This window comes from Protomyctophum parallelum, assembly GCF_964188405.1.
Source record: "Protomyctophum parallelum genome assembly, chromosome: 20".
Classification (NCBI taxonomy): Eukaryota; Metazoa; Chordata; class Actinopteri; order Myctophiformes; family Myctophidae; genus Protomyctophum; species Protomyctophum parallelum.
In genome coordinates this window covers 15212595-15225243 of record NC_139718.1, presented here as the reverse complement: position 1 = coordinate 15225243, position 12649 = coordinate 15212595, and the positions used below count along the sequence as shown (strand labels likewise).

Genomic DNA, 12649 nt, shown 5'->3' with positions numbered 1-12649 from the left:
CTCACAGTCTCAACGTGTCTACTCTGCACCGTCGTACGGTAGCTTCTGTTCAGTGTTCACTGACTGTGTGTGCGCTGTGAGAGACCTTTTTTTTCTTCCTTTTCTGATGGTACGTTCAATGCGCCTCGGAAACACAGGATAGGGTGAAATTTACCATGAAAAAACGGTGGAACCATGGATTTTACCGATGCAAACACTGCATCGAGATTTCACCCGTCAATTGTATCCGATACACAGTGAATGAACCGATGCACTCGCATCGCGCACGTCTGTATCGATGTATCGATACGTATCGATTATTTTCCACACACACACACACACATGCACACACACACACACACACACACACACACACACCTGCTCGTGGATGTACGCGAGGCCATCCAGGATCTCCCTGAACAGTCTCCAGAGCCTGCTGGTGTCCTGATGCAGGCCGTGGTCAATGGTGTCTCTTAAAGTGCTCTTTTCACAGTATTCCATCTGGGTTGGGTCAGAAAGAAGGCACCCATTACATCATGTCAGACAGTGGTGGATGTGGTACTCAATTGTTTTACTTAAGGAAAAAGTATAAATACTGCAATGTAGAAATAAGTAAAAGTTAAAGTCGAGAATTCAAAATGTACAAAACTATTGGCATCCAAATGTACTTAAAGTGTCGCATTTCAAGTCTTCAAGTGGATAAAACATATGTGTCGCATCGCAATGCATTGTGGGCTTGTAGATCTGCTCTTTTCAAATGGCCTAAATGCATTTTCAAATAAATGTAGTGGAGTAAAAGTACAATATCTGCCACTGAGATGTAGTGGAGTAGAAGTAAAAGTATTGTAAATTGGAACAGTAACTACAAAATATCTCAGAATTGTAAAAAGAAAGTAAATGTACTTTTCCACCACTGCTTGTCAGACAGTGACCTCTGGTGGTGAACAACAGAGGAGACGCTTACATTGCCATTTGGACTTACTTGTATGTATGTACAAGTAGTGTGCTATTTGGACTTACCTGTATATACAAGTAGTGTGCTATTTGGACTTACCTGTATATACAAGTAGTGTGCTATTTGGAGAGGCCGTTCCGAGTCTGTGCTCTCCGTCGTGTCGGTCGCTGTTTTCTTGCCTGGCGAGTCCTTATGTATCAATATAAAAAGATGATGATTAGGACAGTGATAAGTCATAATAACAACAACAAACAGTTTAACACAGTGGTTCTCAATCTGTGGGTCAGCACCCCCAGGGGGGTCCCCACATGATTTTGGGGGGTGTCCCCACTCCCCAGATGACAGTGAAGGGACAATTTGATCTTGTAGATTGGCTTTTGTCACAATATATACTGTATCTGTGGAACAGAGTCAAACTAAACAAAATGCCGCCACTCCTACAGTGCTCTTCGGGGTGGGGGGTCCCCAGTTCAAATATGATTATTTTGGGAGGTCACAGCCTTAAAAGCTGGAGAACCACTGCTATAACAAAGATATTTATTTTCAATAAATATGAATGCACAAGGTTAGGTAGCAGGAGACTAATTAATACCTTAGGTAATGTAACCAGGGATAGGTCATCATTGCTTTCATCGTTGCCATTGTCAAAGATGATGTCATCCTCCGAGTCGCTGTGCGATGGCCTAGATTCACAATAAAACATGGCAAGTGAGTTTATGAGCTGTCAAACAGGCACGACAACTGCATATAAAAACCCCCGTCATCCCTGTTTTGGGCATGTCACCATTGGCATGATTGCCTGGCATGAAGTGGATCTCAAAGTGTGGTCTGGGGAGTGGGGACCCCCAGTGATCCCTTTGGGAGGGGGGTTCCAGTTGGTCCCCAGCAAAGGCAGTTAAAACAGCAAAGTAATCACAATCACTTTAACCACTTTATCCATTTGGCTATAAAAAAAAGTTAGCAGATCTAAAAGCTTGCAACGTGGCACAAGCAAAAAGTTTGAATAATTTTGAGGGTCCCTGGCACAAAATCGGTTCAGATGATGAATCAATTTGGTGATCCTTGGCACGAAAAAGGTTTGAGGACCGCTGATACAGAGCCACAAATTTTAAAGAACAACTCACAAAAAGGAGGCACCGAACACATCGTCCTCCTCCTCTTCCTCATCGCTGGACTCGTGTGCGCCGCCGCTGCATTTGGCGCTGGAAGACCTCTCGATGGAGGTGGACCACTCCACGGAGCTGGCCAGGGCCGGTGGGGGCGCCACGTCCTCCACGTTGTCCGCGAGGCCCAGCTCGTTGACGCGGCATGCCCCCAGCAGAGGCCCTCGTTTGGGGGACGACGGCGGCGGCTTGAGGTGCCCCGCCGCCGCAGAGCTCCTGGCCTCCGAGCTGTCGCTGGAGCTCAACACGCCCATGGTGGGCGTCTCGTGCCTCTCGATCCAGGCGTTGTAGTAGCGGACGATGTTCTCGTGGTTGAGGCGCGACAGCAGCGTCACCTCACCCTTGATCCGTCGGAACTGCTTGCTGGCCGGGTTGACCTGGATGCGCTTAGTGGCGTAGTAGCAACCATCTAATTTGTTCTGGACCTGGTCGGCGTGGATCATTGGGAAAAATGAAGAGGTGAGAACGGGCCACTTTCAACCTGCCGTCCCCATGTGTGGCAAGTCATTATTGGCGAACGCTTACAAACAATTCAATCCGATTCACAAGCTCAAAACGTGTCCACAAGGGCCGGTACTCGGTAGACAAACTACAACCACCGTAGTTATGTTATTTATTTTGTATTAACATCTACCATACAGATTGGTCAAGATAACGGTTTATTCAGCAAAAGGAGGAAAGGATTGCAGCTTCAAATGGCTAGGGGAAGAGAGACAGAGAGGAGCCAACTGTGAAGAACCGCTGCCCAGCGTCTTGGGACGTTCAAGCTGGTCTGCTGACGACAGCGTACCTTAATAACTGCACCGAACGCTCCTTTCCCCAGGAGCTGGAGTTCCTCAAACTCGTTGAAGTAGCGTGAAAACTGCCTCTGGAAAACTCCCCCGGAACTGAAGGGAGCGTAGAGGATGTGGCTGTGAGGAATGACCGACGACGGAAAGTCCTCCGGGAGTTCTGGGAGAGGAATAAAATACCCATGCATCACACATACTTGTTTTAATGAATAAAATGTTATTTCCTGCAAATGGGTTTCAATTGTTCGAAATAAAATGTCATTGGTCAAAAATGTGGTGCCTGTCCTTTATCTACCAAGTCTGCACGTTGTATGCGTGTGAATCATCAGTCTATTAAAACCAAATGTTATTCCCACAGAATGACAACATTGCATTAACCACATTGTGAGAATTTAGATTTACTATTTTCCCGTGAATTGGTTTGCGATTACAAAAGTTACATGATAATTCTATACATTTGAACCATGATATGCTGATTAAAATTTCAAAATAAGTTCTGGTTTACCTCAGTGTTTCCCAGAGTGCAAAGACTATCAAATGACAGATTGACTGCTCTGCATTCAGAGAGTATGGATTACCAAAGTCTGACATACTTTATGCATCCTGCCATATGGATTGGTAGCATAACCGACGGCGATGACAACTCTAGCGTTATCACCGCAGAATAAGTTACATTTTCTCCAGAAACATACCGTATCAAATGTGAATGACTGTGACTGACTATCATAATCGATAGAGCCACCTCCCTGACAGTATCGTCCGGCTGAACTCCACAAATTCCAAACATGAATGAGCTTCATTTTAGTGACTGTGATTAAAGTAAAGTAGTCATACTGTAGGCGATATAGACATTTTACAAAGGAAATAGAGCATGCACCTCCACTCTAGCCCAGGTGCTGGACAAAAGGCAGTACAAGAGGAAAAACTCAGCTCCACTGGTTTATTTGACTCAACGTTTCGATCCCTTAGGATCATCATTCCTGAAGAAGATCCTAAGGGATCCAAACGTTGAGTCAAATAAACCAGTGGAGCTGAGTTTTTCATACCAGTGTTGCAGACTCTATTTTTCCTGATATAGAAATTTTACTCATATCAGTTAAAACATTCCATCAATTCTTGCATATTTACTTAACTTAAACATATCGGGTGTAATAAATTCCCACAAATATGTACTGTACTGCGCGTGTGTGTGTGTGTGTGTGTGTGTGTGTGTTACCTTCTGGGCTGGTCTCCTGGCTCTGAGGCAGGGCTTTAGGTGGTGGAGGGTTGAGGAAGGAATGTTCTAATAGCTGCTGGGTAGTCCAGCGATCGGCATCATTTAAGCACACACACCTGTCCCGTAAACACACACAAAACGGCAAATCAATAAAGAACACCCCCACTGCAGTATCTGTATAGAACACTTTGACTCCGACAGTCATTAGACCGACAACCTACCTCTATCCCTAACCTAACCCTAAGCACGGGAGCAGCACATGTTCAAGCGGTAATCAGACCGTATTTCGGACTAATGCTCGGAATTATGTTGGGATCCCACTGTCCTCCCGCCTTCCTACCGACCTAACCCTCATCATCCACATCCATCCATACCTGTTGAGGAAGTCCTGAAAGTCTCCAGGCAGGCTGCTGGAAACAGTCACAGGGTACTCCTTCACCTCCTTCCCCTGGCAGAGAGCGAGCAGCATCAGCCCCAGGCTCCACACGTCTCCCTTTTTGCCCGTCTTGGTCGGCATCGCCGACGTGTCCTCACAGAAGCGCACGTGGCTTTGCTCAAAGATGTCGTCCTTGCAGATGTCGGACAGCCTCTTCGACAGGCTGTAGTCGGTCAGACGAACGTTGCCCTCCGCGTCCAGCAGCACGCTGGAGGCCCCCAGTTGTTTGTGGACCACCGAGTTGGAGTGGAGGTAGTCGAGCGCGGCCAGCAGCTGGGCAGCGTGCTGACGGAGTCGGTCCAGAGGGACGGACGTGTTGCTGGCCAGGCTCTGGCTCAGGTTGGTCCCGGCTACGTGCTCCACCAGCAGGCTGACCTGCAGGCAGTCATCCCTCTCTGTGGAGCTCAGCGCTTGGTAGTGCACCAGGTTAGGATGTTCCAACTTCAACAGGGAGTTCAGCTCACTCTCTGCCCCGTGGATCTACGGAGAAGGTAGAGTGGAAGAGTTTAACCAGGGAGTTCAGCTCACTCTCTGCCCCGTGGATCTACGGAGAAGGTAGAGTGGAAGAGTTTAACAGGGAGTTCAGCTCACTCTCTGCCCCGTGGATCTACGGAGAAGGTAGAGTGGAAGAGTTTAACCAGCTCACTCTCTGCCCCGTGGATCTACGGAGAAGGTAGAGTGGAAGAGTTTAACAGGGAGTTCAGCTCACGCTCTGCCCCGTGGATCTACGGAGAAGGTAGAGTGGAAGAGTTTAACAGGGAGTTCAGCTCACTCTCTGCCCCGTGGATCTACGGAGAAGGTAGAGTGGAAGAGTTTAACCAGCTCACTCTCTGCCCCGTGGATCTACGGAGAAGGTAGAGTGGAAGAGTTTAACAGGGAGTTCAGCTCAATCTCTGCCCCGTGGATCTACGGAGAAGGTAGAGTGGAAGAGTTTAACAGGGAGTTCAGCTCACTCTCTGCCCTGTGGATCTATGGAGAAGGTAGAGTGGAAGAGTTTAACCAGGGAGTTCAGCTCACTCTCTGCCCCGTGGATCTACGGAGAAGGTAGAGTGGAAGAGTTTAACAGGGAGTTCAGCTCACTCTCTGCCCTGTGGATCTACGGAGAAGGTAGAGTGGAAGAGTTTAACAGGGAGTTCAGCTCACTCTCTGCCCCGTGGATCTACGGAGAAGGTAGAGTGGAAGAGTTTAACAGGGAGTTCAGCTCACTCTCTGCCCCGTGGATCTACGGAGAAGGTAGAGTTTAACTTCAACAGGGAGTTCAGCTCACTCTCTGCCCCGTGGATCTACGGAGAAGGTAGAGTGGAAGAGTTTAACCAAATATTTTTTTACCGGATAAAATTGGTATCCCAACTTGGCTTACTAAAGAGCAGGAGAGACGGGGAGACTCCAAACTAAATAAATAACCTTTAACTAAATGATGGTAATCAACATTTTAGATGTGGTCTTTGAAAACGTGTATGTATGTTTTAAATTATTAATTATATTCCCTGGCCTGAGTAAACCATACAAAGATATTGCGATTAGGGGTGCACGATTATGAAATTATGACCACTATCCGATCTCTGATTATTTGCAGGGTCATATCAGCCGGTACCGATTCTGAACGATTCCGATATTATACAGAGGACCACAATGGAAACAAGCCTAGCATAGGGGCTTGGCCCAAAGCCTGTTAATAAAGTATGAAATAAATAAATAAATAGCCTATAGTCTTTTCCAAGAGTCTGTGTTCACAACTGAATGACTACTGAATGAGATGAGTACACAAATTAAATGTAGAAAAAAGTTTATTTAGCTTTTACATCATATTTGATTTGGTACTAGACCCTTTTGATGTATATTGAACTCATTGATGATGTTTTACATTTTCCATTTAAATTGTGATTAATGACACTGCTCACCAACGGCATAAGTAACAGTTTTGCATCTTGCAATATGTCATTACTTGCCTGTTTCTTGCAGTTCTCAATCTTCCCCATCTCTTGGCTGGTAAAGAACTTGCCCATGTTCTTGTTCCATCGCAGGGACCACTCATAAATCACAACAAAGTCTCCTGAGTTGGCCTCAAACCCGTAGTAAACACTACGCCCCAGCCTCTCGCTCTCGCCTGCCAGAAACATGAACACAGACAGAAACAAAAAGCAGGGCAGACAAAACAGCATGGTGGTCATCAAACAATGTATTGTAGACATTGGACAAACAGGAGAAGGGTGCACACCAGTTTTGGTGAGGTGTTCCTGTCCTTGTAAAATAAATAGGATGGAGGATAAAGAAAAAGGCTGCACACTCATAAATAAATAAAGAAGGATAAAGAAAAAGGCTGCACACTCATAGCCACGATGCAAAAATATTTAAACACGCCCAGGGTGCCGGCCCGGTTCCGGCGAGCCGCCCCGCGTCCGAAATGGTCGAGAAATGACAGAGTTACCGTGTGGGGGTCCCCGGAACATCCAGACCCCCAGGAACGCGCCCCGCGTCCGAAACGCTTGAGAAATGACAGAGTTACCATGTGGGGGTCCCTGTACTGTACTGTACTGATACATCTGAAATCATCATATATACAGTTAATTATGTATGTGTGTGTTAGGCTGCACAACAGTGACATTTGGTTTTGAAAACCAACCAAATGCAATTTCCGTGCTTAGACACAAGCAGCCAGCCACTCACCCAGGCACACACAAAGCTACTTAAGGAAGTGGTTGCACCACTTTAAAAATAAAAAGAGTACTGTAGTGTAGTGTACTGTACTGTACTGATACACCTGAAATCATCATATATACAGTTAATATGTATAAACTGTGTGTTAGGCTGCACTTTTAGTCTGAGGAAGAGCATTGCGCTCGAAACGTCACAGTCAACTTTGTTGTGCAAATAAAGGCACTTCACTAGCATCGGAGCCCACAGTGTGCGAGTATCTTCATTTCCTTTTCTAGGCTGCACAACAGTGACACTTGGTTTTGAAAACCAACCAAATGCAATTTCCGTGCTTAGACACAGGCAGCCAGCCACTCACCCAGGCACACACAACGCTACTTAAGGAAGTGGTTGCACCACTTAAAAAGAGGAAACCAACGTTTTCGACCTTGTAAGGTCGAAAACAGGGCCACAACAAACATGCAACACATTATCTCTCTCAACCAATCATCAAGTAAATATACAATACTATTGTACTGTTTTATTGCGAACGCAGTGAGCCACTTACTATGACAGCAGGGGCTGAGTGTCTGTGTGTGTGTGTGTCACGCTGTGTGGTGTCACGCTGTTACACCACCGGCCCGCCACCAGAGGGCGCAGCTGTGGCACGCACGCACGCACGCACGCACACACACACACACACACACACACACACACAGGGCGCAGCTGTAGCACACACACACACAACCACACACACACGAGCTGCGTTCGCTTCACGCGTTTGCGCGTCTTACTTGTGGATAAGATGACCATACAGTTGAACAATAATAATAATCCAAGTGACACAAAACTAATGATTTACAAACTTGACCCATGATGTCAGAATGAACATAAGATTGACACTTTCTTGTGACTGCAATACCTCTGCCCATTTTGCTGACTATTGTATGGAGTAAGAATCTCAAGAGGGGGAAGTTCACCGGAATGTCTGGATGAGTCATTATTATTAGGAAATTATTAGTAGTCAATGGACCATTGGTTGAGAAACAGTGGGATGTATACACACGGGATGCATAGCAAGTGTTACAAAAGCATTAATCTTAGCCCATATATCCCCACCCAACACAACAGTGGTCCCCCCCCGGTCCTGAGACCTTCATCAGGTTGTCTTATGGATTATCCACAAGTAAGACGCGCAAACGCGTGAAGCGAACGCAGCTCGTGTGTGTGTGGTTGTGTGTGTGTGTGCTACAGCTGCGCCCTGTGTGTGTGTGTGTGTGTGTGTGTGTGTGTGTGCGTGCGTGCGTGCGTGCCACAGCTGCGCCCTCTGGTGGCGGGCCGGTGGTGTAACAGCGTGACACCACACAGCGTGACACACACACACACAGACACTCAGCCCCTGCTGTCATAGTAAGTGGCTCACTGCGTTCGCAATAATGACTCATCCAGACATTCCGGTGAACTTCCCCCTCTTGAGATTCTTACTCCATACAATAGTCAGCAAAATGGGCAGAGGTATTGCAGTCACAAGAAAGTGTCAATCTTATGTTCATTCTGACATCATGGGTCAAGTTTGTAAATCATTAGTTTTGTGTCACTTGGATTATTATTATTGTTCAACTGTATGGTCATCTACGTCTAAAATAAATCTAGCTAAATTACAGGTTGCACAAAATAGGGCAGCCAGACTTGTTCTGGGCTGTTCTATAAGAACTAGTATTGTAAATATGCAGTCCAGCCTCTCATGGCTCACTATTGAGCAAAGAATTTCCTCAAGTTTGGCCACATTTTTCTTTGACCTCCAAACTTGTCAGTAAATTACTACAGTACATGGACGGCCATCTTATAGGTCACTGGGTCATTCAGTTCACTGCTTCTCAACTAGTGGGATGACATTTTTAACAAATCCTACATTACTAAATACATGGTCAAGGACCAAATGCAATACTTCCAGGGACCACCAGTGGTCCACGGACCACCTGTTGAAAACCCATGGTTTAAATAATAAACATAATAATAAATCGAAAATGAAACTTTTTGATCCAAATTTTGTTAGGATGTCTATGTATTTAATGACATTTTCACTCAGCTTTGTACTGAATGTCTGTTACAAATCCTGATGATTCTTATTGTTGTGTTGCATGTCTGAAACTATCTTGGTAAAATAAAGCATGAAGCGAATAACATAAAAGTGTTTGAAATCAATACCTATGCATTTCCCTCTGTGGACGATAAGCTCCCCGACTGTGCCGTTACAGAAGTGGAGAAGTTCTTGAGAACGTTGGTTGTCCTCGTTGAACGTGTCACGCCTGATTCAAACAGAGACAACCCAAAGCATTAACACAGACGTGTTTGTAAAACATGCATAGTAGTATGTAAAACACTATTGTGTTAGGTGAAACACAGGGTTGTTTTAGGTGATAAACAGTCTTTCAGTGCACACATATCAGTATTTTACTTTGGGTCATCTTTTTCCTGAAAACAGAGGATTTCACTGAAAGCGTTTGTTGGAGCACCTGTCCAAGCTGGAGGCACCACGGAGGTATCAAGCCCCAGTCTCAATGGTGGGTCAGAGCTTGTGCCACCCTGACCCAGATGCCAGAAAGTGTCTGTTTTATAGTGTCATTTTTGTTCCATGTTGGGGTTTGTACTATTCTGTACCTGTGACGGGTGGAAGACGTGGTCCGTCGCCGACCACTGCCTCCTCTCTTCTGGTCCGTCAGTTCACAAGGAGGTGTGGCTGATTGGGGCGGGCTCGTTGCTACCACAGAGCTGGTGGGGGACCACTGCTCCAGGCTCTCAAGACGCTCCTTTGATGGCAAAGTCACATCATGGGAATGTTACTGTACAACGTTTAATTTGTAAACTAAATTATGTGCAGTTTGAATTGTATTACGGTACTTTTAATTTATCTGAGAGTCAGAAACAAGTCTAATATTCATGGGAGAATGAGAGTTAATCTCAGGCACCAGTTTGGCAATCTCCTTCCTCCTCCTCCCTTCTCGTTTTTCATCCTCTCTTCTTTGGATTTCAGCCATGATTTCTTTTTCCTAAGAGGATCAGAATCGCCAAAAATATGTTTTCATGTACAAGGAATTTGACTTAGCGAGGCTGGCACTGTACTGTTAAAGCATAAATATTAATATACGGTAGATATATAATTGTTTCAGTTGGTTTCAGTTGTTTATACAAATAACAAATGGAGGATAAAACTATAGATACAACATATGGTATGAAAGGTCATAAATATGAATTATGGATGAATATCATAATTTGTTTACATTATGAAAACTACAGAAACAATGAATGATTGAACAGGACAGACAATACAACTGCATGATGTGTGTAGGCCCTTTTCCCACATTCACTAAACTCCAGTGGTGTTGTTCCATATTGGCCTAATGTTGATACAGGAGCAGGTGTTGCTTTCTCGAAGTACCGGTATCCATTCCGTACATTTTACCACTCCCAAGTCCCAACCTTGTATCATTCACAGTACTTAAATCCTTTGTCCCAACTGCGTCCTGGGGAGGATCTCTGTTCCAAACTTTCATAAACATATTATTGGTAGAACTATTAGCACCAAGGTGTCAGCAGCCAACAATGCTCTTTGCACCCAGGGTGGAATAGCCAATGTGGCCATTACACCTGGGTGTATATAGCATGGCAGAGACAAGCTGTCCATAGTAAACAATTCTACTGGCACCAAGGCACACATTAGATGCTGTATTGTACAATATGTACAAATTAACATGCTGAAAATACTGTTTGTATGGCAACAGTATCAGAGTCCCAATCATCGGCTGCAATGCATAAACTTGTCTGTTTAAAAAAAACAAAAAAACAATCACCAGTAAATAGTGTGACTATCGTCACCCGGGTGAAAATAGGCACTAGACTTCTTGCGTGATTTAGACACCGCATCACATGAGCACAGATATCAACATACTTTTTTAACAAAGCTAGTCTTTTTTTCCCCCTTCAAGTCTTTTACTCTGCTAGTTTTTAAATTTAGGGTCTTAAATCTATTGCAATTTTCATGCCTTTGTTTTTAAACCCCATAGCACTTTGTGATTTGCACAAAAATGTAAAGTGTGTTATAAATAAAAATGTACTAGTATTATCTAATGTGGGAACAGACACCATATGGCACTTCTCCATAAAGGACACCAACTTGTGAATGACTATTTGTTCTATCCTATGGACAGCATGTGGGAAAGGGACTTTATGTGCATGTGTGTTTTACTGTTTTAATCCATACCGTGTCCTCCTCCTGTTTACGACGTTGGTCCAGCTTCTGTTTCTCCTCCTGGGCCAGCTTCTCCTGCTGCCTGCGCTGGTTCTTCAGCATCTCCTCGTGGAAGGAGCTCGGCGGCCGTTTGTTGTGCTCACTCAGGAAAGTCTGGACAAGGTCCGCAAGCTCGTAGATCATCACCTATCAAGGCATGATGAGAGCCATGAATCGAGCGTGCGTGTGTGCGTGTTTGTGTTTGTGTGCACGTTTATTGCGTGTGCTCTCACCTCACCACACCGCACGCTTGCTTCCTTGTTCAGGTCTGCCAGGAGGTTCTGGAGGTTGTCATTTGAAAGTCCTTTGGGGTTCTTCAGCTCCAGCTCAGGAGGCCTGTTTGTGCCCAAATGCGTGCATTACAAAATCGAGCCCAAAAATCTTGTTAAAAAAACTCACAAGCAGTTGCCATCCTTCAAATTGCAAACAACCAACCGGTCAATTTAGTATGTGGATAGCTGCTCAGTATAATAGTAAAGTAACTGTCCAGAATGAAATGTGATTATTATTACATTCTGGAATCTCTACTGGGATGGGTTTCTGGGATACTGGTATCTCTTTTGACTTGATTACTTCGTTGAATGTTCAAGGGAAACACCTAATGAGAAAATATACTATATTAACCACTTGAGCCCTAATATACTTTGTTATATAACGAAGAGCAAAAAAAGATAAACAAGCTCACAACGACATGCCCAAATAATGCAACGTTTCAACCACCACCTAAAGGTCTTTGTCGGATATACTCACACATCGGGGTACGTGGGTGGGCATTTGACATGCAAGTCCACGGTCACATGGCATTCCTGTCCATTGCTCAGCCCATTGGGTCTCAGGCAGAGATAAATCTCTGGAGGCCTTTTAACCTACAATAGATGCAATGAACCTTCATTTTAGAATATATGATGAACTGATGGATGGATCAGACTTACAGAACAAGTACTGTATACACACTGGAACAATATCCATTATCATTGTGTGAACTGTCTGTGGGCTATGCTGTTTGTTGTTTTGCTGTGATTTACAATTTACTATGTGTTTAACCATCCTGATCCTGTGAAGCCAAACACATTTATAAAGATGTTCTTATCTTATCTTATCTTAAGTCTTATTTGATTTCCATGATAGAGACACTGTATCTACCATGCACACACTGACAGTCACACACCATTCTAATAACGGAAGCT

General features: G+C 44.7%; 1 protein-coding gene across 1 annotated transcript in view; it reads right to left on the bottom strand.

The window, feature by feature from the left end:
• Positions 1 to 12649, bottom strand: part of eif2ak4 (eukaryotic translation initiation factor 2 alpha kinase 4) — a 52714-nt gene that overhangs the window by 39413 nt on the left and 652 nt on the right. The window contains exons 2-15 of the mRNA XM_083792687.1: positions 12213 to 12328; positions 11696 to 11798; positions 11436 to 11609; positions 10144 to 10224; positions 9836 to 9984; positions 9383 to 9483; positions 6490 to 6647; positions 4479 to 5020; positions 4105 to 4220; positions 2888 to 3048; positions 2059 to 2522; positions 1527 to 1617; positions 1034 to 1123; positions 358 to 480 (exon numbers count right to left, since the gene is read on the bottom strand). Coding sequence (XP_083648813.1) covers positions 358 to 480; positions 1034 to 1123; positions 1527 to 1617; positions 2059 to 2522; positions 2888 to 3048; positions 4105 to 4220; positions 4479 to 5020; positions 6490 to 6647; positions 9383 to 9483; positions 9836 to 9984; positions 10144 to 10224; positions 11436 to 11609; positions 11696 to 11798; positions 12213 to 12328 — 2469 coding nt within the window. The remainder of the gene's footprint in view (positions 1 to 357; positions 481 to 1033; positions 1124 to 1526; positions 1618 to 2058; positions 2523 to 2887; positions 3049 to 4104; positions 4221 to 4478; positions 5021 to 6489; positions 6648 to 9382; positions 9484 to 9835; positions 9985 to 10143; positions 10225 to 11435; positions 11610 to 11695; positions 11799 to 12212; positions 12329 to 12649) is intronic.